We start from the raw sequence: 27,423 nt of genomic DNA on the forward strand, positions 1-27,423 counted from the left end.
AGATGGGAGTGAAACGACACGGATACATTCCGAGAATCCAGATGTTTCCAAATCGGGGGGCTCGGCGGGACGGGCAGCGATGACGTCCCGGTCTTCAGCCACCTGTTTGCTGGAGGCTCGTGATCGGCTGCAGCAAACAGGCAGTTATCGGATGTCATCCCCATACAGGAATCTGACCGCTGCAGACAATTTATTAAACCCTTCCTATGATTTACTGCTGCGTCCTACGCCGTGTGCGGATCTCTGTTACACCAGGGGACCCCGTTACCGCCATCTTTATGTTTGTGTGAAGACGACCCCCATTGATCAGTAACATTCCTTTATACCGCAATACTGCAGTATTGTACTAGGTCATATAATTCATCAAACCATCACACGTTCAAGGGAACAAAATAAAAGATTGGAAAAGATTAAAAAGTTTAAAAAAAAGAAGAAATAAAAGTTTGAAAATAAATAAAAAAACACGCTCTTGGTATCGCCGAATCTGTAGAGTCCAACTGCTCAAAATGTAAAATTATATAAATCGTACATTGAAAGAAAAGAAAAAATAAGAAATTACCAGCAATAATGTTTCTTTGGTCTCTCCACATTCCGCAAAAAAACAACAATAAACAATCATAACATAAGTACGATACCAGTGAAAAGTTTGGACGCCCCTGTTCAGACAGTGGTTTCAATGTACACGTCGTCTTGCCCAAAGTTCATCTGTGAGGTCACCGGACTTCAGAGAGTGTCTGTGACCATCAGGTGTTTTTTTTTGGTGCACAGGTCCATACATCACAGACCCTATTCCACAGCTGTTCTAAGCCAGAATATGGCAAGAAACACTCCACTAAAAGAAGCCACAGTCCACCATTACTGTAAGACACGAAAGAGAGTCCGCAAACTTGCTACAACCTTGAAGGTATCCTCAAGTGCAGTCATGAAAACCCATCAATTGCTGTGATGAAACTGACTCTGATAAGGACTGACCCAAGAAAGGAAGACCAAGAATGACCTCTGCTGCAGAGGATAAGTTCATCAGAGTTTCCAGACTCAGAAACCACAAATTCACAGCACCTCAGATAACAGCCCTCATGAATGACGCACAGACATCAAGTAGAAGACACATCTCAACATCAACTATCCAGATGAGACTGCGAGAGGCGTTTATAATGGAATTGCTGCAAAGAAGTCACTACTGAGGAACGCAAACAAGTAGAAAAGGTTTCTACGGACAGAGAAACACAAGGACTGGACATTAGGTCAGTGGAAATCTGTACTGTGGTCTTAGGAGTCAGAAATATGAGATTTCTGGTACCAGCCGCCACGACTTTGTAAGACGCAGAAGAGGTGAGCGGATGGTCTCTACGTTTGGTGCCCAATGTGAAGCATGGAGGGGAGGTGTGATGGTGGTAGGGGGGTTCTGCTGGGGATTTCCTCCAAATACAAGGCACATTACCAGCATGGCCACCACAGCGTCCTGCAGCACCCGCCATACCGTCTTCTCTGCACTTAGCGGGACCATCATTTGTTTGGTAAAAGGCCAATGACACAAAACACGGCCAAGCGATGTAAGGGCTGTGACACCAAGAAGGACAGAAGATGACACGTCCTCTACAATCACCGACCTCCACCCAATGGAATTGGTTTGGGATGAGCTGGACGCAGAGTGAAGGTAAAGCAGCTGACAAATGGTTAGCACTTCCGGGGGCTCCTCAAGGACGGCGGGAGCTCCTCCAGGATGGGAAGAGCCATTGCGGGGGCTCCTCCAGGACGGCCAGAGCCATTGCGGGGGCTCCTCCAGGACGGCGGGGGGACATTGCAGGGGCTCCTCCAGGACGGCGGGGGGACATTGCAGGGGCTCCTCCAAGACGGCGGGGGACATTGCGGGGGCTCCTCCAGGAAGCGGGAGACATTGCTGGGGCTCTTCCAGGACGGCAGGAGACATTGCGGGATCTCCTCCAGGACAGAGGGAGCCAATGTGGGATCTCCTCCAGGACAGGGGGAGCCAATGCGGGATCTCCTCCAGGACGGCAGGAGCCAATGCGGGATCTCCTCCAGGATAGCGGGAGTCAATGTGGGATCTCCTCCAGGATAGCGGGAGCCAATGTGGGATCTCCTCCAGGATAGCGGGAGCCAATGTGGGATCTCCTCCAGGATGGCAGGAGCCAATGCAGGATCTCCTCCAGGACAGCAGGAGCCAATGCAGGATCTCCTCCAGGATAGCGGGAACCAATGCGGGATCTCCTCCAGGACGGCAGGAGCCAATGCGGGATCTCCTCCAGGACGGCAGGAGCCAATGCGGGATCTCCTCCAGGACGGCAGGAGCCAATGCGGGATCTCCTCCAGGACGGCAGGAGCCAATGCGGGATCTCCTCCAGGACGGCAGGAGCCAATGCGGGATCTCCTCCAGGACGGCAGGAGCCAATGCGGGATCTCCTCCAGGACGGCAGGAGCCAATGCGGGATCTCCTCCAGGATAGCGGGAGTCAATGTGGGATCTCCTCCAGGATAGCGGGAGCCAATGAGGGATCTCCTCCAGGACAGCGGGAGCCAATGCGGGATCTCCTCCAGGACAGCGGGTGCCAATGCGGGATCTCCTCCAGGATAGCGGGTGCCAATGCGGGATCTCCTCCAGGACAGCGGGAGCCAATGTGGGATCTCCTCCAGGATAGTGGGAGCCAATGCGGGATCTCCTCCAGGACAGCGGGAGCCAATGCGGGATCTCCTCCAGGACAGCGGGAGCCAATGCGGGATCTCCTCCAGGACAGCAGGAGCCAATGCGGGATCTCCTCCAGGACGGCAGGAGCCAATGCGGGATCTCCTCCAGGACGGCAGGAGCCAATGTGGGATCTCCTCCAGGACAGCGGGAGCCAATGCGGGATCTCCTCCAGGACAGCAGGAGCCAATGCGGGATCTCCTCCAGGACGGCAGGAGCCAATGCGGGATCTCCTCCAGGACGGCAGGAGCCAATGCGGGATCTCCTCCAGGACAGCAGGGGCCAATGCGGGATCTCCTCCAGGATGGCAGGAGCCATTCCAGACGACGACCTAATGTGGCCAAGGAATAAAGCCAAGGTGTGTAACGTTGTCATCAGAGTAACGGGGGAACACACACGGATCTGAGGTGTAACATATATTTCAGTTTTTTTCTTTAATTCCACATCTTTTCCTTCCTTTCGGGTTTTGCTGCCTTCAGTCTGAATCTACAATGTGCACATTTAAAACAGAAAAAGAAAAAAAACACAACATAAACATTGACCGACACTGTACTATATACAATACCTTTCTAAGCTTCATATTGCCATAATGATGCTGACCTGGAAGATCACATCATTGGGTCACCATAAAAATAAAACCTAAAACATAAAAGGGTGGAATTGCGGGTATTTCCACCCCGTCACTGCACTTGGGATTCATTTCCCTCTTTTCAGTACAATACACTGTACAGTAAATGGTGAATTACTAAAATAGAACTTGTCCTGAAAGTAAAACAGGCCGTCATACAGCGATCTCAAGGGGGAAAAAAAAAAAGTTTGCGGGTCTCAGAAGACGACGATAAAAAAATAAATAAATAGAAGTGGGTGTGCATATCTTAAAAATGTGCTGTGCAGTTTAAGACTAACGCATGTCTTATTAAATCCCCTAAATACGTGCAGAAGGCAGTGCCGTGATGGCGGTCCTAAGTGCAGCCGAGGGTCCGATAGTCCAGCACGACGTGTTTTGTGACTTCTGCAGCGGTTCGCGGGACGTCTCCTGAAGGTTTCCATCCTCAGACTCTGCGGATCCATCTTCCTTATTAAACGTCATTATAAAGGAACGTTACTACCCCGCGACACTTCCCTGGATACTGCTCTGGACGCCGGCGTCCCGGACGTCCACTGTCCTCTGTAGTCGTCCTTTTCCCTCTCATGAATGACACATTACACCGCGCGGGAGATTGATTGTTTGCATAAAGAAAAACGAATTCGCAGATTGTTTCAGGCGGTCCGCGGCGCTCTCTGCTGCTACCTGGGCAAACCTGCTTTATGTGGAGCGGTCATAATATTTATGAGCAAATTTCCTCAAGGACTCTCCAGCCACAAAGCTCGGAGAGAATATTACAGAGCGTAAACAACGGCCGTTACCGGCTCCCCTTATTTCACTGCACTAATAAATACAGACGCCGGGTAATCTGGATTTTACTAGAAGCCGTCACTTGTGGAGTGAGAAAGGAGACAGGTGGTGTGTAACAAAGAAACGAGCGGGAGAAGCACGTCCTCCTGTACTGTCTGCAGAAAGCACGGGCACGAGACCGCGGCGGACCAACGAGAACAGGATCCAAGGGGATCATCATATATAAGAACAGCCTCAGTGTGTATACTGATCCGGGGTTATATTATACTCCAGAGCTGCACTCACTGTACATACATTACATTATTGATACGGAGTTACATCCTGTATTATACTCCAGAGCTGCATTCACTATTCTGCTGGTGCAGTCACTGTGTACATACATTACATTACTGATCCTGTACTGATCCTGAGTTACATCCTGTACTATACCTCAGAGCTGCACTCACTATTCTGCTGGTGCAGTCACTGTGTACATACATTACATTACTAATCCTGAGTTACATCCTGTATTATACTCCAGAGCTGCACTCACTATTCTGCTGGTGCAGTCACTGTGTACATACATTACATTACTGATCCTGAGTTACATCCTGTATTATACTCCAGAGCTGCACTCACTATTCTACTGGTGCAGTCACTGTGTACATACATTACATTACTGATCCTGAGTTACATCCTGTATTATACTCCAGAGCTGCACTCACTATTCTGCTGGTGCAGCCACTGTGTACATACATTACATTAATGATCCGGAGTTACATCCTGTATTATACTCCAGAGCTGCACTCACTATTCTGCTGGTGCAGTCACTGTGTACATTACATTAATGATCCTGAGTTACATCCTGTATTATACTCCAGAGCTGCACTCACTATTCTGCTGGTGCAGTCACTGTGTACATACATTACATTACTGATCCTGAGTTACATCCTGTATTATACTCCAGAGCTGCACTCACTATTCTGCTGGTGCAGTCACTGTGTACATACATTACATTACTGATCCTGAGTTACATCCTGTATTATACTCCAGAGCTGCACTCACTATTCTGCTGGTGCAGTCACTGTGTACATACATTACATTACTGATCCTGTACTGATCCGGAGTTACATCCTGTATTATACTCCAGAGCTGCACTCACTATTCTGCTGGTGCAGTCACTGTGTACATACATTACATTACTGATCCTGTACTGATCCTGAGTTACATCCTGTATTATACTCCAGAGCTGCACTCACTCTTCTGCTGGTGCAGTCACTGTGTACATACATTACATTACTGATCCTGAGTTACATCCTGTATTATACTCCAGAGCTGCACTCACTATTCTGCTGGTGCAGTCACTGTGTACATACATTACATTATTGATCCTGAGTTACATCCTGTATTATACTCCAGAGCTGCACTCACTATTCTGCTGGTGCAGTCACTGTGTACATACATTACATTACTGATCCTGAGTTACATCCTGTATTATACTCCAGAGCTGCACTCACTATTCTGCTGGTGCAGTCACTGTGTACATACATTACATTACTGACCCTGAGTTACATCCTGTATTATACTCCAGAGCTGCACTCACTATTCTACTGGTGCAGTCACTGTGTACATACATTACATTATTGATCCTGAGTTACCTCCTGTATTATACTCCAGAGCTGCACTCACTATTCTGCTGGTGCAGTCACTGTGTACATACATTACATTACTGATCCTGAGTTACCTCCTGTATTATACTCCAGAGCTGCACTCACTATTCTGCTGGTGCAGTCACTGGGTACATACATTACATTACTGATCCTGAGTTACCTCCTGTATTATACTCCAGAGCTGCACTCACTATTCTGCGGGAGTCCTGGAGATTTGCATTCTGACATGCGCCATCCTTACTCCACACTTCATACAGTTACTTGATGGAGGACAATTAAATGCTGTTGTATTATAGAAGCTGAGATAAATTATCTTGGTGGTGTCAGTACTTGAGCTTACTGACTGTTTCCATTTGGTCAGTGTCCTCGGAGCTGGCGGGGCAGCGCTCCATTACAGCAGGATTGTCTCTTACCTGGAATAAGTGTAAACCTCGATGTTCTGCACGGTCTTGTCCCGCTTGTTCAGGAGCAGCGCTTCTTCGTTTTCCAGGATGTTTTCCTTGTCTATCCCGGGGTCTTCTGTGCTGACATTTTCTTTCTGGTAACAGATGAAATTAGAAACAGGAAACATTATGTAACAATCGCATTAAGTCTGTGAATTCTGCCTCGACTTCAATGTAAGGAAGTTACACAAATAATAAACACATTGCTCAAAAAATAAAGGGAACACTAAGGCTGTGTGCCCACGATGCAGAAATGCTCCGGATTTTTTCCTGAGCGTTTCTGCATCTCCCTGGCAGAAAAAAACGAATGCGGATTGTACATGCGGATTGTACATGCGGATTGTGCATGCGGATTGTGCATGCGGATTGTGCATTCGTTTTTCCTGCCAGGGACATGCGGATGTGAAGCGTTCTTCACATGCATTTCCGCATGCGGGTTGACAAGCGATTTTAGCATCACTTGGAAAGTGCTTGACAACTTGGTCACACTATGCGAAAAAAGCATCGTGGGCACACAGCCTTAAACAACAGAATATAACTCCAAGTAAATCAAACATCTGTGAAATCAAACTGTCCACTTAGGAAGCAACACTGATTGACAATCAATCTCACATGCTGTTGTGCAAATGGAATAGACAATAGATGGAAATTATTGGCAATTATCAAGACACCCTCAATAAACACCATGCAGAACGCTTGGCATTTGCCACAGAACACCAGGAGACGTGGAGGGGGCCGTAGGAGGGCTACAACCCAGCAGCAGGACCGCTACCTCCGCTTTTGTGCACGGAGGAACAGGAGGAGCAGTGCCAGAGCCCTGCAAAATGACCTCCAGCAGGCCACAAATGTGCATGTGTCTGCACAAACTGTTAGAAACCGACTCCATGAGGGTGGTATGAGGGCCCGACGTCCACAGATGGGGGTTGTGCTCACAGCCAAACACCGTGCAGGACGCTTGGCATTTGCCACAGAACACCAGGATTGGCAAAGTCGCCACTGGCGCCCTGTGCTCTTCACAGATGAAAGCAGGTTCACACTGAGCACATGTGACAGACGTGACAGAGTCAGGAGACGCCGTGGAGAGCGATCTGCTGCCTGCAACATCCTTCCGCATGACCGGTTTGGCAGTGGGTCAGTAATGGTGTGGGGTGGCATTTCTTTGGAGGGTCGCACAGCCCTCCATGTGCTCGCCAGAGGTAGCCTGACTGCCATTAGGTACCGAGATGAGATCCTCAGACCCCTTGTGAGACCATATGCTGGTGCGGTTGGCCCTGGGTTCCTCCTAATTCAGGACAATGCCAGACCTCATGTGGCTGGAGTGTGTCAGCAGTTCCTGCAAGATGAAGGCATTGAACCTATGGACTGGCCGCCCGTTCCCCAGACCTGAATCCGATTGAGCACATCTGGGACATCATGTCTCGCTCCATCCACCAACGTCACGTTGCACCACAGACTGTCCAGGAGTTGGCGGATGCTTTAGTCCAGGTCTGGGAGGAGATCCCACAGGAGAGCATCCACAACCTCATCAGGAGCATGCCCAGGCGTTGTAGGGAGGTCATACAGGCACGTGGAGGCCACACACAATACTCAGCCTCATCAGAAGCATGCCCAGGCGTTGTAGGGAGGTCATACAGGCACGTGGAGGCCACACACAATACTCAGCCTCATCAGGAGCATGCCCAGGCGTTGTAGGGAGGTCATACTGGCACGTGGAGGCCACACACAATACTCAGCCTCAACAGGAGCATGCCCAGGCGTTGTAGGGAGGTCATACAGGCACGTGGAGGCCACACACAATACTCAGCCTCATCAGAAGCATGCCCAGGCGTTGTAGGGAGGTCATACAGGCACGTGGATGCCACACACAATACTCAGCCTCATCAGGAGCATGCCCAGGCGTTGTAGGGAGGTCATACTGGCACGTGGAGGCCACACACAATACTCAGCCTCAACAGGAGCATGCCCAGGCGTTGTAGGGAGGTCATACAGGCACGTGGAGGCCACACACAATACTCAGCCTCATCAGAAGCATGCCCAGGCGTTGTAGGGAGGTCATACAGGCACGTGGAGGCCACACACAATACTCAGCCTCATCAGGAGCATGCCCAGGCGTTGTAGGGAGGTCATACTGGCACGTGGAGGCCACACACAATACTCAGCCTCAACAGGAGCATGCCCAGGCGTTGTAGGGAGGTCATACAGGCACGTGGAGGCCACACACAATACTCAGCCTCATCAGAAGCATGCCCAGGCGTTGTAGGGAGGTCATACAGGCACGTGGAGGCCACACACAATACTCAGCCTCATCAGGAGCATGCCCAGGCGTTGTAGGGAGGTCATACTGGCACGTGGAGGCCACACACAATACTCAGCCTCAACAGGAGCATGCCCAGGCGTTGTAGGGAGGTCATACAGGCACGTGGAGGCCACACACAATACTCAGCCTCATCAGGAGCATGCCCAGGCGTTGTAGGGAGGTCATACTGGCACGTGGAGGCCACACACAATACTCAGCCTCAACAGGAGCATGCCCAGGCGTTGTAGGGAGGTCATACAGGCACGTGGAGGCCACACACAATACTCAGCCTCATCAGGAGCATGCCCAGGCGTTGTAGGCAGGTCATACAGGCACGTGGAGGCCACACACAATACTCAGCCTCATTAGGAGCATGCCCAGGCGTTGTAGGGTGGTCATACAGGCACGTGGAGGCCACACACAATACTCAGCCTCATCAGGAGCATGCCCAGGCGTTGTAGGGAACTCATACAGGCACGTGGAGGCCACACACAATACTCAGCCTCATCAGAAGCATGCCCAGGCGTTGTAGGGAGGTCATACAGGCACGTGGAGGCCACACACAATACTCAGCCTCAACAGGAGCATGCCCAGGCGTTGTAGGGAGGTCATACAGGCACGTGGAGGCCACACACAATACTCAGCCTCATCAGGAGCATGCCCAGGCGTTGTAGGCAGGTCATACAGGCACGTGGAGGCCACACACAATACTCAGCCTCATTAGGAGCATGCCCAGGCGTTGTAGGGTGGTCATACAGGCACGTGGAGGCCACACACAATACTCAGCCTCATCAGGAGCATGCACTGGCGTTGTAGGGAACTCATACAGGTACGTGGAGGCCACACACAATACTCAGCCTCATCAAGAGCATGCACTGGCGTTGTAGGGAGGTCATACTGGCACGTGGAGGCCACACACAATACTCAGCCTCATCAGGAGCATGCACTGGCGTTGTAGGGAACTCATACAGGTACGTGGAGGCCACACACAATACTCAGCCTCATCAGGAGCATGCACTGGCGTTGTAGGGAACTCATACAGGCACGTGGAGGCCACACACAATACTCAGCCTCATCAGGAGCATGCCCAGGCGTTGTAGGGAGGTCATACTGGCACGTGGAGGCCACACACAATATTCAGCCTCATCAGGAGCATGCCCAGGCGTTGTAGGGAGGTCATACAGGCATGTGGAGGCCACACACAATACTCAGCCTCATCAGGAGCATGCCCAGGCGTTGTAGGGAGGTCATACAGGCATGTGGAGGCCACACACAATACTGAGCCTCATCAGGAGCATGCCCAGGCGTTGTAGGGAGGTCATACAGGCACGTGGAGGCCACACACAATACTCAGCCTCATCAGGAGCATGCCCAGGCGTTGTAGGGAGGTCATACAGGCACGTGGAGGCCACACACAATACTGAGACTCATTGTGACTTGTTTTAAGGACATTACATCACAGTTGGATCAGCCTGTAGTGTGTTTTTCCACTTTAATTTTGGGGGTGACTCCAAATCCAGGCCTCCATTGGTTAATAAATGTGATTTCCATTGATGATTTTTGTGCGATTTTGTTGTCAGCACATTCAACTTTGTACAGAACAAAGTATTCAATGAGAATATTTCATTCATTCAGATCTAGGATGTGGTATCTCAGTATTCGCTTTATGTTTTTGAGCAGTGTATATAGTCATGTGACTACAGGGTGAGCGACATATCCAATGTGATCCTGGTACCAAGAGAGATGGTGGCATCACTGGCGCAGTGCGCGGACCCCCGTGGGGGCCGGAATCACTTAGGTGATTTATAGAGGTTAGAGGTCCGTCTGTCAGTGATCAGACCATACACATTGCTGCAGAGGTTACAGGGGTGGGGGGTCCGTCTGTCAGTGATCAGACCATACACATTGCTGCAGAGGCTACAGGGGTGGGGGTCCGCCTGACAGTGATCAGACCATACACATTGCTGCAGAGGTTACAGGGGTGGGGGGTCCGTCTGTCAGTGATCAGACCATACACATTGCTGCAGAGGCTACAGGGGTGGGGGTCCGCCTGTCAGTGCTCAGACTATACACATTTCTGCAGAGGTTACAGGGGTGGGGGGTCCGCCTGTCAGTGATCAGACCATACACATTGCTGCAGAGGTTACAGGGGTGGGGGGTCCGCCTGTCAGTGCTCAGACCAAGATAAACTTTTTTGGTTCAGATGGTGTCAAGCATGTGTGGCGGCACCAGGTGAGGAGCAGAAAGACAAGTCTGCCCTGCCTACAGTCAGGCATGATGGGGGAGTGTCACGGTTGGGGGCGGCATGAGTGCTGCCGGCTATGAAAGCAACAGGTCATTGAGGGAACCATGAATGCCAACATGTACTGTGACATACTGAACCAGAGCATGATCCCCTCCCTCCGGAGACTGGGCCGCAGGGCAGTATGCCAACATGATAACGACCTCAGACGACCACTGCCTTACTAAAGAAACTGAAGGTAAAGGAGCTGGAATGGTCAAGCATGTCTCCAGACCTTAACCCTATTGAGCGTCCTCAAACGGAAGATGGAGGAGTGCAAGGTCTCTTACACCCACCAGATCTGTGATGTCGTCATGGAGGAGAGAAGAGGATTCCAGTGGTCACCTGTGAAGCTCCAGTGACCTCCATGCCCAAGAGAGGTAAGGCAGTGCTTGAAAACAATGGCGGCCACACAAAATATTCACACTTTGGCCACTTTCACTTAGGGGTGTACTCACTTTTGTTGGCAGCGGTCTAGCCATCAATGGCTGTGTGTTGAGTTATTCAGAGGGCACCACATTCACACTGTTATACAAGCTGCACTGATTACATTGTATCAAAGTGTCAGTTCTTCAGTGCTGTCACATGAAAAGATAGAATATTTACAAAAACGTGAGGGTTGTACTCACTTGAGTGAGATACTGTACAGACACACAGTGTGCGTGTGCCCCCACGCTGCCAGCACTCCGCCATGCCAGACTACCAGAATGTTACTGCACATCACGTACCTGACAGTCAGTAATCCACGTCTGCAACCCAGAAAATGTAAAACTGGCCCAATTTCCACCATAATAATTTTTTCTGAAATACATAAAAAGAAAAGATAAAGACAAGGGAGAAAGGCGCAGGGGGCAGGAGACGAAGGGAGAAAGGCGCGGGGGTGGAGAGGGAGAAAGGCGCGGGGGGTGGAGAGGGAGAAAGGCGCGGGGGGAAGACGAAGTGAGAAAGGCGCGGGGGGAAGACGAAGTGAGAAAGGCGCGGGGGTGGAGAGGGAGAAAGGCGAAGGGGGGAAGACGAAGGGAGAAAGGCGCGGAGGTGGAGAGGGAGAAAGGCGCGGAGGTGGAGAGGGAGAAAGGCGCAGGGGGGGAGAGGTAGAAAGGCGCGGGGGGTGGAGAGGGAGAAAGGCGCGGGGGGGAAGACGAAGTGAGAAAGGCGCGGGGGGGAAGACGAAGTGAGAAAGGCGCGGGGGTGGAGAGGGAGAAAGGCGAAGGGGGGGGGGAGGAAGTGAGAAAGGCGTGGGGGTGGAGCGGGAGAAAGGCGAAGGGGGGAAGACGAAGGGAGAAAGGCGCGGGGGTGGAGAGGGAGAAAGGCGCAGGGGGGGAGGGAGAAAGGCGCAGGGGGGGAAGACGAAGTGAGAAAGGCGCGGGGGGAAGACGAAGTGAGAAAGGCGCGGGGGTGGAGAGGGAGAAAGGCGAAGGGGGGGAGAGGAAGTGAGAAAGGCGTGGGGGTGGAGAGGGAGAAAGGCGAAGGGGGGAAGACGAAGGGAGAAAGGCGCGGGGGTGGAGAGGGAGAAAGGCGCAGGGGGGGAGAGGGAGAAAGGCGCGGGGGGGAAGACGAAGTGAGAAAGGCGCGGGGGGGGAGACGAAGTGAGAAAGGCGCGGGGGGGGAAGACGAAGTGAGAAAGGCGCGGGGGGGAAGACGAAGTGAGAAAGGCGCGGGGGGGAAGACGAAGTGAGAAAGGCGCGGGGGGGAAGACGAAGTGAGAAAGGCGCGGGGGTGGAGAGGGAGAAAGGCGAAGGGGGGGAGAGGAAGTGAGAAAGGCGTGGGGGTGGAGCGGGAGAAAGGCGAAGGGGGGAAGACGAAGGGAGAAAGGCGCGGGGGTGGAGAGGGAGAAAGGCGCAGGGGGGGAGGGAGAAAGGCGCAGGGGGGGAGGGAGAAAGGCGCAGGGGGGGAGGGAGAAAGGCGCAGGGGGGGAGGGAGAAAGGCGCAGGGGGGGAGGGAGAAAAGCGCAGGGGGGGAGGGAGAAAGGCGCAGGGGGGAGGGAGAAAGGCGCAGGGGGGGAGGGAGAAAGGCGCGGGGGGGAGGGAGAAAGGCGCAGGGGGGGAGGGAGAAAGGCGCAGGGGGGGAGGGAGAAAGGCGCAGGGGGGGGAGAAAGGCGCGGGGGTGGAGAGGGAGAAAGGCGCGGGGGTGGAGAGGGAGAAAGGCGCGGGGGTGGAGAGGGAGAAAGGCGCGGGGGTGGAGAGGGAGAAAGGCGCGGGGGGGAAGACGAAGTGAGAAAGGCGCGGGGGGGAAGACGAAGTGAGAAAGGCGCGGGGGGGAAGACGAAGTGAGAAAGGCGCGGGGGGGGAGACGAAGTGAGAAAGGCGCGGGGGGGAAGACGAAGTGAGAAAGGCGCGGGGGGGAAGACGAAGTGAGAAAGGCGCGGGGGGGAGACGAAGTGAGAAAGGCGCGGGGGGGAGACGAAGTGAGAAAGGCGCGGGGGGGAGACGAAGTGAGAAAGGCGCGGGGGGGAGACGAAGTGAGAAAGGCGCGGGGGGGGAGACGAAGTGAGAAAGGCGCGGGGGGGGAGACGAAGTGAGAAAGGCGCGGGGGGGAAGACGAAGTGAGAAAGGCGCGGGGGGGAAGACGAAGTGAGAAAGGCGCGGGGGTGGAGAGGGAGAAAGGCGCGGGGGGGAAGACGAAGTGAGAAAGGCGCGGGGGTGGAGAGGGAGAAAGGCGAAGGGGGGAAGACGAAGGGAGAAAGGCGCGGGGGTGGAGAGGGAGAAAGGAGCAGGGGGGGAGGCGCAAGGGGGGCGGAGAGGGAGAAAAGCACAGGGGGGGGGAGAGGGAGAAAGGCGCGGGGGGGAGACGAAGGGAGAAAGGCGCGGGGGTGGAGAGGGAGAAAGGCGAAGGGGGGGAGACGAAGGGAGAAAGGCGCAGGGGGGAAGAGGGAGAAAGGCGCAGGGGGGGGGGGAGAGGGAGAAAGGCGCAGGGGGGGGGGGAGGGAGAAAGGCGCAGGGGGGGAAGAGGGAGAAAGGCGCGGGGGGGGAAGAGGGAGAAAGGCGCAGGGGGGGAAGAGGGAGAAAGGCGCAGGGGGGGAAGAGGGAGAAAGGCGCTGGGGGGGAAGAGGGAGAAAGGCGCGGGGGGGGAAGAGGGAGAAAGGCGCGGGGGGGGGGAAGAGGGAGAAAGGCGCGGGGGGAGACGAAGGGAGAAAGGCGAAGGGGGGGGAGACGAAGGGAGAAAGGCGAAGGGGGGGGGAGACGAAGGGAGAAAGGCGCGGGGGTGGAGAGGGAGAAAGGCGCGGGGGTGGAGAGGGAGAAAGGCGCGGGGGTGGAGAGGGAGAAAGGCGCGGGGGTGGAGAGGGAGAAAGGCGCGGGGGTGGAGAGGGAGAAAGGCGCGGGGGTGGAGAGGGAGAAAGGCGCGGGGGTGGAGAGGGAGAAAGGCGCGGGGGTGGAGAGGGAGAAAGGCGCGGGGGTGGAGAGGGAGAAAGGCGCGGGGGTGGAGAGGGAGAAAGGCGCAGGGGTGGAGAGGGAGAAAGGCGCAGGGGTGGAGAGGGAGAAAGGCACAGGGGTGGAGAGGGAGAAAGGCACAGGGGTGGAGAGGGAGAAAGGCACAGGGGTGGAGAGGGAGAAAGGCACAGGGGTGGAGAGGGAGAAAGGCACAGGGGTGGAGAGGGAGAAAGGCACAGGGGTGGAGAGGGAGAAAGGCACAGGGGTGGAGAGGGAGAAAGGCGTGGGGGGGGAGAGGGAGAAAGGCGCTGGGGGGGGGGGGAGAGGGAGAAAGGCGCTGGGGGGGGGAGAGGGAGAAAGGCGCGGGGGGGGGAGAGGGAGAAAGGCGCGGGGGGGGAGAGGGAGAAAGGCGCGGGGGGGGGGAGAGGGAGAAAGGCGCGGGGGGGGAAGAGGGAGAAAGGCGAAGGGGGGGGAGACGAAGGGAGAAAGGCGAAGGGGGGGAGACGAAGGGAGAAAGGCGAAGGGGGGGGAGACGAAGGGAGAAAGGCGAAGGGGGGGGAGACGAAGGGAGAAAGGCGAAGGGGGGGGAGAGGGAGAAAGGCGCGGGCGTGGAGAGGGAGAAAGGCGCGGGGGTGGAGAGGGAGAAAGGCGCGGGGGTGGAGAGGGAGAAAGGCGCGGGGGTGGAGAGGGAGAAAGGCGCGGGGGTGGAGAGGGAGAAAGGCGCGGGGGTGGAGAGGGAGAAAGGCGCGGGGGTGGAGAGGGAGAAAGGCGCGGGGGTGGAGAGGGAGAAAGGCGCGGGGGTGGAGAGGGAGAAAGGCGCGGGGGTGGAGAGGGAGAAAGGCGCGGGGGTGGAGAGGGAGAAAGGCGCGGGGGTGGAGAGGGAGAAAGGCGCGGGGGTGGAGAGGGAGAAAGGCACAGGGGTGGAGAGGGAGAAAGGCGCAGGGGTGGAGAGGGAGAAAGGCGCAGGGGTGGAGAGGGAGAAAGGCGCAGGGGTGGAGAGGGAGAAAGGCGCGGGGGTGGAGAGGGAGAAAGGCGCGGGGGTGGAGAGGGAGAAAGGCGTGGGGGTGGAGAGGGAGAAAGGCGCGGGGGTGGAGAGGGAGAAAGGCGCAGGGGGGAAGAGGGAGAAAGGCACAGGGGGGAAGAGGGAGAAAGGCGCAGGGGGGGGGGAGAAAGGCGCAGGGGGGCGAAGAGGGAGAAAGACGCAGGGGGGGGAAGAGGGAGAAAGACGCAGGGGGGGGAAGAGGGAGAAAGGCGCAGGGGGGGGAAGAGGGAGAAAGGCGCGGGGGGGAGGGGAGAAAGGCGCGGGGGGGGGGAGAAAGGCGCGGGGGGGGGGAGAAAGGCGCGGGGGGGAGAGGGAGAAAGGCGCGGGGGGGAGAGGGAGAAAGGCGCGGGGGGGAGAGGGAGAAAGGCGCGGGGGGGAGAGGGAGAAAGGCGCGGGGGGGAGAGGGAGAAAGGCGCGGGGGGAGAGGGAGAAAGGCGCGGGGGGGAGAGGGAGAAAGGCGCGGGGGGGAGAGGGAGAAAGGCGCGGGGGGGAGAGGGAGAAAGGCGCGGGGGGGAGAGGGAGAAAGGCGCGGGGGGGAGAGGGAGAAAGGCGCGGGGGGGAGAGGGAGAAAGGCGCGGGGGGGGAGAGGGAGAAAGGCACGGGGGGGAAGAGGGAGAAAGGCACGGGGGGGAAGAGGGAGAAAGGCGCGGGGGTGGAGAGGGAGAAAGGCGCGGGGGTGGAGAGGGAGAAAGGAGCAGGGGGTGGAGAGGGAGAAAGGCGCGGGGGTGGAGAGTGAGAAAGGCGCGGGGGTGGAGAGGGAGAAAGGCGCGGGGGTGGAGAGGGAGAAAGGCGCGGGGGTGGAGAGGGAGAAAGGCGCGGGGGGGTGGGAGAGGGAGAAAGGCGCGGGGGGGTGGGAGAGGGAGAAAGGCGCGGGGGGGGGTGGGAGAGGGAGAAAGGCGTGGGGGGGGTGGGAGAGGGAGAAAGGCGTGGGGGGTTGGGAGAGGGAGCCAGCTGTCAATCAGCGTGACGTCTTCACTGACGCCCCCATCGACAGAGGGAGCCAGCTGTCAATCAGCATGATGTCGGAACTGACGCCCCCATCAGCATGACGTCAGCACTGACAACCCCATCAGCATGACATCGGAACTGACGCCCCCATCAGCATGACGTCGGCACTGACGCCCTGATCGACACAGCAGAAGAGATGGCGCTGCCCTGTTGATGTGAGGTCACAGGAGGCTGCAGGAGACTCTGCTCTGAGCCGGCAGTAATCCATGCAGGGCAGAACAGGCAGGTAGTCAGCAATTACCTGCCAGTAAGTTCCTAGCTCCATAGTTTGGACAACTACCCATCTAGTGACACAAATATGATATTTTCTTATTTTCTAGATTGCTTATGTACTCGTTCTATTGGAGAACAGGGAGTAATTTAACCTTTTATAGCTTGCTTTTTATTACTTTACTAGCTATTTTTGCTCTATTGCTTATTCAATATAGTGATCAGTAACTTACTGTAGCGATATGGCAGACGGGGGGCTGCAGTGGGCTCCGACTGAACTGACAACACATCAGCATCCATGGAAGCGACACCTCCCCCAATTCTTACCATTTTAAATGCCGTTGTCAATATTGATCTTAACGTGCTGTGAATAGACGTTACTTTCGGGTGCCGGCTGTATAGCCAGAGGACCACCGTGCAGTATGAAGCCCTCGCCATACAGTAAGTACGCACATCTGCACCATTTATATTCCAGCAGTCGCCCCGTAATCATCATATCATCTGCATCATAGTCCCGCGAGGAGCAGCACTGAGCATGTGCGACCATGACTCCATCAACACTATGGGAAAGGTGGTTGCACATGCTCGGTGCACGCTCCGTTCACACAGAGGACTTTATAACCCTTATTCTAAGAATCAGTGGGGGGACGCAGCAGCCGGACCGCCAGTAATCATCAGGACATGAATGATTTTTAAGGGTCAAGCCTATTAGAGGGTCAAAGTGAAGCCGGCGTCTCCAGGGCTCCAGATAAATGTCTGAGGTCCAAAATCTCCACTGATTATCGAGAGGATACGACTTACATACAAGAAAGGCTTCACTGGGAGCCATCGAGAGCAGCCGCACAGCGGGGGGCTACTTACGAGTCAAGATGGAGGACGCGCTGTCCGATCCGAGAGCAGGCGGCTGCGATGATGGACTCCGGCAGACCTGGGGAAACAGAGACGTCAGCATTAGTAGAACGGACGGATCTCCAGGGGACGAGTCAGGGAGGAGAGTCACTGCAGATGATCTCCAGAGACTAACAACCAAAAGTCCAACAATCAGGAAGCAATGGGAACAACTGCTGGAGTATTGGAAGGAGATAAGAGGAGGCGACATCACCGAAACCTGTGAAGGGAAAGGGGGGTCCGAAAACTCACAGAGGAGTCCAAATGAAGCAGAACTGCAGTATAAAGCAAGGAAGTGAGGGAAAAGCCACAAGATGGACCTCTAATGAGAAAGGGGGAAGATTACAGACACCTCATACATCAACAGACAGTACAGTGACTGCACCAGCAGAATAGTGAGTGCAGCTCCGGAGTATAATACAGGATGTAACTCAGGATCAGTAATGTAATGTATGTACACAGTGACTGCACCAGCAGAATAGTGAGTGCAGCTCCGGAGTATAATACAGGATGTAACTCAGGATCAGTAATGTAATGTATGTACACATTGACTGCACCAGCAGAATAGTGAGTGCAGCTCCGGAGTATAATACAGGATGTAACTCAGGATCAGTAATGTAATGTATGTACACAGTGACTGCACCAGCAGAATAGTGAGTGCAGCTCTGGAGTATAATACAGGATGTAACTCAGGATCAGTAATGTAATGTATGTACACAGTGACTGCACCAGCAGAATAGTGAGTGCAGCTCTGGAGTATAATACAGGATGTAACTCAGGATCAGTAATGTAATGTATGTACACAGTGACTGCACCAGTAGAATAGTGAGTGCAGCTCTGGAGTATAATACAGGATGTAACTCAGGATCAGTAATGTAATGTATGTACACAGTGACTGCACCAGTAGAATAGTGAGTGCAGCTCTGGAGTATAATACAGGATGTAACTCAGGATCAGTAATGTAATGTATGTACACAGTGACTGCACCAGTAGAATAGTGAGTGCAGCTCTGGAGTATAATACAGGAGGTAACTCAGGATCAGTAATGTAATGTATGTACACAGTGACTGCACCAGTAGAATAGTGAGTGCAGCTCTGGAGTATAATACAGCATGTAACTCAGGATCAGTAATGTAATGTATATACACAGTGACTGCACTAGCAGAATAGTGAGTGCAGCTCCGGAGTATAATACAGGATGTAACTCAGGATCAGTAATGTAATGTATGTACACAGTGACTGCACCAGCAGAATAGTGAGTGCAGCTCCGGAGTATAATACAGGATGTAACTCAGGATCAGTAATGTAATGTATGTACACAGTGACTGCACCAGCAGAATAGTGAGTGCAGCTCTGGAGTATAATACAGGATGTAACTCAGGATCAGTAATGTAATGTATGTACACAGTGACTGCACCAGCAGAATAGTGAGTGCAGCTCTGGAGTATAATACAGGATGTAATTCAGGATCAGTACAGGATAAGTAATGTAATGTATGTGCACAGTGACTGCACCAGCAGAATAGTGAGTGCAGCTCTGGAGTATAATACAGGAGGTAACTCAGGATCAGTAATGTAATGTATGTACACAGTGACTGCACCAGCAGAATAGTGAGCGCAGCTCTGGAGTATAATACAGGATGTAACTCAGGATCAGTAATGTAATGTATGTACACAGTGACTGCACCAGCAGAATAGTGAGTGCAGCTCTGGGGTATAATACAGGATGTAACTCAGGATCAGTAATGTAATGTATGTACACAGTGACTGCACCAGCAGAATAGTGAGTGCAGCTCTGGAGTATAATACAGGATGTAACTCAGGATCAGTAATGTAATGTATGTACACAGTGACTGCACCAGCAGAATAGTGAGTGCAGCTCTGGGGTATAATACAGGATGTAACTCAGGATCAGTAATGTAATGTATGTACACAGTGACTGCACCAGCAGAATAGTGAGTGCAGCTCTGGAGTATAATACAGGATGTAACTCAGGATCAGTAATGTAATGTATGTACACAGTGACTACACCAGCAGAATAGTGAGTGCAGCTCTGGGGTATAATACAGGATGTAACTCAGGATCAGTAATGTAATGTATGTACACAGTGACTGCACCAGCAGAATAGTGAGTGCAGCTCTGGAGTATAATACAGGAGGTAACTCAGGATCAATAATGTAATGTATGTACACAGTGACTGCACCAGTAGAATAGTGAGTGCAGCTCTGGAGTATAATACAGGATGTAACTCAGGGTCAGTAATGTAATGTATGTACACAGTGACTGCACCAGCAGAATAGTGAGTGCAGCTCTGGAGTATAATACAGGATGTAACTCAGGATCAGTAATGTAATGTATGTACACAGTGACTGCACCAGCAGAATAGTGAGTGCAGCTCTGGGGTATAATACAGGATGTAACTCAGGATCAGTAATGTAATGTATGTACACAGTGACTGCACCAGCAGAATAGTGAGTGCAGCTCTGGAGTATAATACAGGATGTAACTCAGGATCAGTAATGTAATGTATGTACACAGTGACTACACCAGCAGAATAGTGAGTGCAGCTCTGGAGTAGAATGCCATTTTAAAAAAACCCTCACTTTCCTTTCCAACCATCATATGGACAGTTCTGACTATCACTGATTAATATAAACTGTTCTCACGGCTGATCCCAGTGTAACAGAGCTGGAGCCGCTCTCTGGGGTTGGGGGCGACTGTCTCCATCATTACTATGGCCTGACCCCTTGTGAACAGACCTGACCGCTCTGAGGGCAGACAGACATAAAGCTGCGCTGATAAATGCTCACCCTCCACTGACAAGATGAAAGACACAAACTTTCCAAAACTTCTGCAGTCGCCACATTTATTTTTATCAATGCAGAGGAGAAATCAATAGAAGATGAGCAGATAAAAAATATCAGAGGCAGAAATGAAGATAAGTCTTGGTGTGTGAGTGCGGGGGGTGCGGAGCCCCCTGACAGCCACGGAGGAGGAATAGATCTTACTTTACCAGGAGCGCGAGGCCGGATCGCTCCCTTATGCTCCATTACCGATTATTAATGGGCAGAAGCCGGACGCTCGGCCAGATGGAAATCCACAAAATATTCAAGGGAAGTGGATGCAACTAGTGACCAAAGTGCTGCCCCCCACAACCCACAGAGACCGCTGTCACCAGGAGAGACCGGCGCAAAGAGAGAGCACAACCCCACTATAATGAGAGGTGATATCAGTACTGGAGCATATGGTGTAATGTCTGGAGGTTATATCAGTACTGGAGCGTTATAAGAGAGGCTGATATCAGTCACATATGATGTAATGTCTGGAGGTTATATCAGTACTGGAGCGTTATAAGAGAGGCTGATATCAGTCACATATGATGTAATGTCTGGAGGTTATATCAGTACTGGAGCGTTATAAGAGAGGCTGATATCAGTCACATATGGTGTAATGTCTGGAAGTTATATCAGTACTGGAACGTTATAAGAGAGGCTGATATCAGTCACATATGGTGTAATGTCTGGAGGTTATATCAGTACTGGAGCGTTATAAGAGACTGATATCAGTCACATATGGTGTAATGTCTGGAGGTTATATCAGTACTGGAGCGTTATAAGAGGGGCTGATATCAGTCACATATGATGTAATGTCTGGAGGTTATATCAGTACTCGAGCGTTATAAGAGGCTGATATCAGTCACATATGGTGTAATGTCTGGAGGTTATATCAGTACTGGAGCGTTATAAGAGAGGCTGATAACAGTCACATATGGTGTAATGTCTGGAGGTTATATCAGTACTGGAGCGTTATAAGAGAGGCTGATATCAGTCACATATGATGTAATGTCTGGAGGTTATATCAGTACTGGAGCGTTATAAGAGAGGCTGATATCAGTCACATATGGTGTAATGTCTGGAGGTTATATCAGTACTGGAGCGTTATTAGAGGCTGATATCAGTCACATATGATGTAATGTCTGGAGGTTATATCAGTACTGGAGCGTTATAAGAGGCTGATATCAGTCACATATGGTGTAATGTCTGGAGGTTATATCAGTACTGGAGCGTTATAAGAGGTGCTGATATCAGTCACATATGATGTAATGTCTGGAGGTTATATCAGTACTGGAGCGTTATAAGAGGGGCTGATATCAGTCACATATGGTGTAATGTCTGGAGGTTATATCAGTACTGGAGTGTTATAAGAGGGGCTGATAACAGTCACATATGGTGTAATGTCTGGAGATTATATCAGTACTGGAGCGTTGTAAGAGGCTGATATCAGTCACATATGATGTAATGTCTGGAGGTTATATCAGTACTGGAGCGTTATAAGAGGGGCTGATATCAGTCACATATGATGTAATGTCTGGAGGTTATATCAGTACTGGAGCATTATAAGAGGCTGATATCAGTCACATATGGTGTAATGTCAGGAGGTTATATCAGTAGTGGAGCGTTATAAGAGGAGCTGATATCAGTCACATATGATGTAATGTCTGGAGGTTATATCAGTACTGGAGCGTTATAAGAGGAGCTGATATCAGTCACAAATGATGTAATGTCTGGAGGTTATATCAGTACTGGAGCGTTATAAGAGGGGCTGATAACAGTCACATATGGTGTAATGTCTGGAGATTATATCAGTACTGGAGCGTTGTAAGAGGCTGATATCAGTCACATATGATGTAATGTCTGGAGGTTATATCAGTACTGGAGCGTTATAAGAGGGGCTGATATCAGTCACATATGATGTAATGTCTGGAGGTTATATCAGTACTGGAGCATTATAAGAGGCTGATATCAGTCACATATGATGTAATGTCTGGAGGTTATATCAGTACTGGAGCATTATAAGAGGGGCTGATATCAGTCACATATGATGTAATGTCTGGAGGTTATATCAGTACTGGAGCGTTATAAGAGGCTGATATCAGTCACATATGGTGTAATGTCTGGAGATTATATCAGTACTGGAGCGTTGTAAGAGGCTGATATCAGTCACATATGATGTAATGTCTGGAGGTTATATCAGTACTGGAGCGTTATAAGAGGGGCTGATATCAGTCACATATGATGTAATGTCTGGAGGTTATATCAATACTGGAGCGTTATAAGAGGTGCTGATATCAGTCACATATGATGTAATGTCTGGAGGTTATATCAGTACTGGAGCATTATAAGAGGGGCTGATATCAGTCACATATGATGTAATGTCTGGAGGTTATATCAGTACTGGAGCGTTATAAGAGGCTGATATCAGTCACATATGGTGTAATGTCAGGAGGTTATATCAGCACTGGAGCGTTATAAGAGGAGCTGATATCAGTCACATATGATGTAATGTCTGGAGGTTATATCAGTACTGGAGCGTTATAAGAGGAGCTGATATCAGTCACATATGATGTAATGTCTGGAGGTTATATCGGTACTGGAGCATTATAAGATGCTGATATCAGTCACATATGGTGTAATGTCTGGAGGTTATATCAGTACTGGAGCGTTATAAGAGAGGCTGATATCAGTCACATATGGTGTAATGTCAGGAAGTTATATCAGTACTGGAGCGTTATAAGGTGGCTGATATCAGTCACATATGGTGTAATGTCTGGAGGTTATATCAGTACTGGAGCGTTATAAGAGGGGCTGATATCAGTCACATATGATGTAATGTCTGGAGGTTATATCAGTACTGGAGCGTTATAAGAGGGGATGATATCAGTCACATATGTTGTAATGTCTGGAGGTTATATCAGTATTGGAGCGTTATAAGAGGGGCTGATAACAGTCACATATGGTGTAATGTCTGGAGGTTACATCAGTACTGGAGCGTTATAAGAGGCTGATATCAGTCACATATGATGTAATGTCTGGAGGTTATATCAGTACTGGAGTGTTATAAGAGGCTGATATCAGTCACATATGATGTAATGTCTGGAGGTTATATCAGTACTGGAGCATTATAAGAGGGGCTGATATCAGTCACATATGATGTAATGTCTGGAGGTTATATCAGTACTGGAGCATTATAAGAGGCTGATATCAGTCACATATGGTGTAATGTCAGGAGGTTATATCAGTAGTGGAGCGTTATAAGAGGAGCTGATATCAATCACATATGATGTAATGTCTGGAGGTTATATCGGTACTGGAGCATTATAAGATGCTGAAATCAGTCACATATGATGTAATGTCTGGAGGTTATATCAGTACTGGAGCGTTATAAGAGAGGCTGATATCAGTCACATATGGTGTAATGTCTGGAAGTTATATCAGTACTGGAGCGTTATAAGAGAGGCTGATATCAGTCACATATGATGTAATGTCTGGAGGTTATATCAGTACTGGAGCGTTATAAGAGAGGCTGATATCAGTCACATATGGTGTAATGTCTGGAGGTTATATCACTACTGGAGCGTTATAAGAGGCTGATATCAGTCACATATGGTGTAATGTCTGGAAGTTATATCAGTACTGGAGCGTTATAAGAGGAGCTGATATCAGTCACATATGGTGTAATGTCTGGAGGTTATATCAGTACTGGAGCGTTATAAGAGGTGCTGATATCAGTCACATATGATGTAATGTCTGGAGGTTATATCAGTACTGGAGCGTTATAAGAGGGGCTGATATCAGTCACATATGATGTAATGTCTGGAGGTTATATCAGTACTGGAGCGTTATAAGAGGGGCTGATATCAGTCACATATGGTGTAATGTCTGGAGGTTATATCAGTACTGGAGCATTATAAGAGGTGCTGATATCAGTCACATATGGTGTAATGTCTGGAGGTTATATCAGTACTGGAGCGTTATAAGAGGGGCTGATAACAGTCACATATGATGTAATGTCTGGAGGTTATATCAGTACTGGAGCGTTATAAGAGGCTGATATCAGTCATATGGTGTAATGTCTGGAGGTTATATCAGTACTGGAGCATTATAAGAGGGGATGATATCAGTCACATATGGTGTAATGTCTGGAGGTTATATCAGTACTGGAGCGTTATAAGAGAGGCTGATATCAGTCACATATGGTGTAATGTCAGGAGGTTATATCAGTAGTGGAGCGTTATAAGAGGAGCTGATATCAGTCACATATGGTGTAATGTCTGGAGATTATATCAGTACTGGAGCGTTATAAGAGGCTGATATCAGTCACATATGGTGTAATGTCTGGAGGTTATATCAGTACTGGAGCGTTATAAGAGGGGATGATATCAGTCACATATGATGTAATGTCTGGAGGTTATATCAGTACTGGAGCGTTATAAGAGGCTGATATCAGTCATATGGTGTAATGTCTGGAGGTTATATCAGTACTGGAGCATTATAAGAGGGGATGATATCAGTCACATATGGTGTAATGTCTGGAGGTTATATCAGTACTGGAGCGTTATAAGAGGGGATGATATCAGTCACATATGGTGTAATGTCTGGAGGTTATATCAGTACTGGAGCGTTATAAGACGGGCTGATATCAGTCACATATGATGTAATGTCTGGAGGTTATATCAGTACTGGAGCATTATAAGAGGGGCTGATATCAGTCACATATGATGTAATGTCTGGAGGTTATATCAGTACTGGAGCATTATAAGAGGGGCTGATATCAGTCATATATGATGTAATGTCTGGAGGTTATATCAGTACTGGAGCGTTATAAGAGGCTGAAATCAGTCACATATGGTGTAATGTCAGGAGGTTATATCAGTACTGGAGCGTTATAAGAGGAGCTGATATCAGTCACATATGATGTAATGTCTGGAGGTTATATCAGTACTGGAGCGTTATAAGAGGAGCTGATATCAGTCACATATGATGTAATGTCTGGAGGTTATATCGGTACTGGAGCATTATAAGATGCTGATATCAGTCACATATGATGTAATGTCTGGAGGTTATATCAGTACTGGAGCGTTATAAGAGAGGCTGATATCAGTCACATATGGTGTAATGTCTGGAAGTTATATCAGTACTAGAGCGTTATAAGAGAGGCTGATATCAGTCACATATGATGTAATGTCTGGAGGTTATATCAGTACTGGAGCGTTATAAGAGAGGCTGATATCAGTCACATATGGTGTAATGTCTGGAGGTTATATCAGTACTGGAGCGTTATAAGAGGGGCTGATATCAGTCACATATGATGTAATGTCTGGAGGTTATATCAGTACTGGAGCGTTATAAGAGGGGCTGATATCAGTCACATATGGTGTAATGTCTGGAGGTTATATCAGTACTGGAGCATTATAAGAGGTGCTGATATCAGTCACATATGGTGTAATGTCTGGAGGTTATATCAGTACTGGAGCGTTATAAGAGGGGCTGATAACAGTCACATATGATGTAATGTCTGGAGGTTATATCAGTACTGGAGCGTTATAAGAGGCTGATATCAGTCATATGGTGTAATGTCTGGAGGTTATATCAGTACTGGAGCATTATAAGAGGGGATGATATCAGTCACATATGGTGTAATGTCTGGAGGTTATATCAGTACTGGAGCGTTATAAGAGAGGCTGATATCAGTCACATATGGTGTAATGTCAGGAGGTTATATCAGTAGTGGAGCGTTATAAGAGGAGCTGATATCAGTCACATATGGTGTAATGTCTGGAGATTATATCAGTACTGGAGCGTTATAAGAGGCTGATATCAGTCACATATGGTGTAATGTCTGGAGGTTATATCAGTACTGGAGCGTTATAAGAGGGGATGATATCAGTCACATATGATGTAATGTCTGGAGGTTATATCAGTACTGGAGCGTTATAAGAGGCTGATATCAGTCATATGGTGTAATGTCTGGAGGTTATATCAGTACTGGAGCATTATAAGAGGGGATGATATCAGTCACATATGGTGTAATGTCTGGAGGTTATATCAGTACTGGAGCGTTATAAGAGGGGATGATATCAGTCACATATGGTGTAATGTCTGGAGGTTATATCAGTACTGGAGCGTTATAAGACGGGCTGATATCAGTCACATATGATGTAATGTCTGGAGGTTATATCAGTACTGGAGCATTATAAGAGGAGCTGATATCAGTCACATATGATGTAATGTCTGGAGGTTATATCAGTACTGGAGCGTTATAAGAGGAGCTGATATCAGTCACATATGATGTAATGTCTGGAGGTTATATCGGTACTGGAGCATTATAAGATGCTGATATCAGTCACATATGATGTAATGTCTGGAGGTTATATCAGTACTGGAGCGTTATAAGAGAGGCTGATATCAGTCACATATGGTGTAATGTCTGGAAGTTATATCAGTACTGGAGCGTTATAAGAGAGGCTGATATCAGTCACATATGATGTAATGTCTGGAGGTTATATCAGTACTGGAGCGTTATAAGAGAGGCTGATATCAGTCACATATGGTGTAATGTCTGGAGGTTATATCAGTACTGGAGCGTTATAAGAGGGGCTGATATCAGTCACATATGATGTAATGTCTGGAGGTTATATCAGTACTGGAGCGTTATAAGAGGGGCTGATATCAGTCACATATGATGTAATGTCTGGAGGTTATATCAGTACTCGAGCGTTATAAGAGGGGCTGATATCAGTCACCTATACTGCCTATATTAAAAACCTTACTGTATATCAAAGTTGAAGTAATGCATATAAAAGGGTAGACAAATAGGACCGGGTCCCAACTCCAGACCACCTAGGCCCGTGGTAAGCTACATATATACCAATCAGCTCAACAAAGGGCATGCCACACCCTTAAATTGCACAGAATGCAAACAAGTCAAAAAACCAGACAATGTGAACTGAGGTCTAAGATGGCAGACATACAAGAAACAGAGGCATGTTCACACTAGCAAAAAAGAAGCAAGACAAAAATATATCTCATACCCTACCATAATTATATATAAATGTAAAGCAAAATTGCATAATAAATATAGGGTACTTAGTGAACTATTTTTGATCAAAAAAAGTATACAAGCCGTCCCACCAACGGCAAGGTGACCCTAAATTGGCTGGTGGGACGGCTTGTATACTTTTTTTGATCAAAAATAGTTCACTAAGTACCCTATATTTATTATGCAATTTTGCTTTACATTTATATATAATTATGGTAGGGTATGAGATATATTTTTGTCTTGCTTCTTTTTTGCTAGTGTGAA

At 50.0% G+C, this 27,423-nt stretch overlaps 1 protein-coding gene across 1 annotated transcript in view; it reads right to left on the minus strand.

The window, feature by feature from the left end:
- CHM (CHM Rab escort protein) overlaps positions 1-27,423 on the minus strand; it is a 164,511-nt gene that overhangs the window by 77,459 nt on the left and 59,629 nt on the right. Inside the window, exons 2-4 of the mRNA XM_073642172.1 lie at positions 17,255-17,321; positions 11,494-11,566; positions 6,159-6,283 (exon numbers count right to left, since the gene is read on the minus strand). Of these exons, the coding sequence (XP_073498273.1) occupies positions 6,159-6,283; positions 11,494-11,566; positions 17,255-17,321 (265 nt within the window). The remainder of the gene's footprint in view (positions 1-6,158; positions 6,284-11,493; positions 11,567-17,254; positions 17,322-27,423) is intronic.

Source organism: Phyllobates terribilis, unplaced genomic scaffold (assembly GCF_046119375.1).
Source record: "Phyllobates terribilis strain yellow unplaced genomic scaffold, ASM4611937v1 Scaffold_7__3_contigs__length_470593459, whole genome shotgun sequence".
NCBI classification, from domain to species: Eukaryota; Metazoa; Chordata; class Amphibia; order Anura; family Dendrobatidae; genus Phyllobates; species Phyllobates terribilis.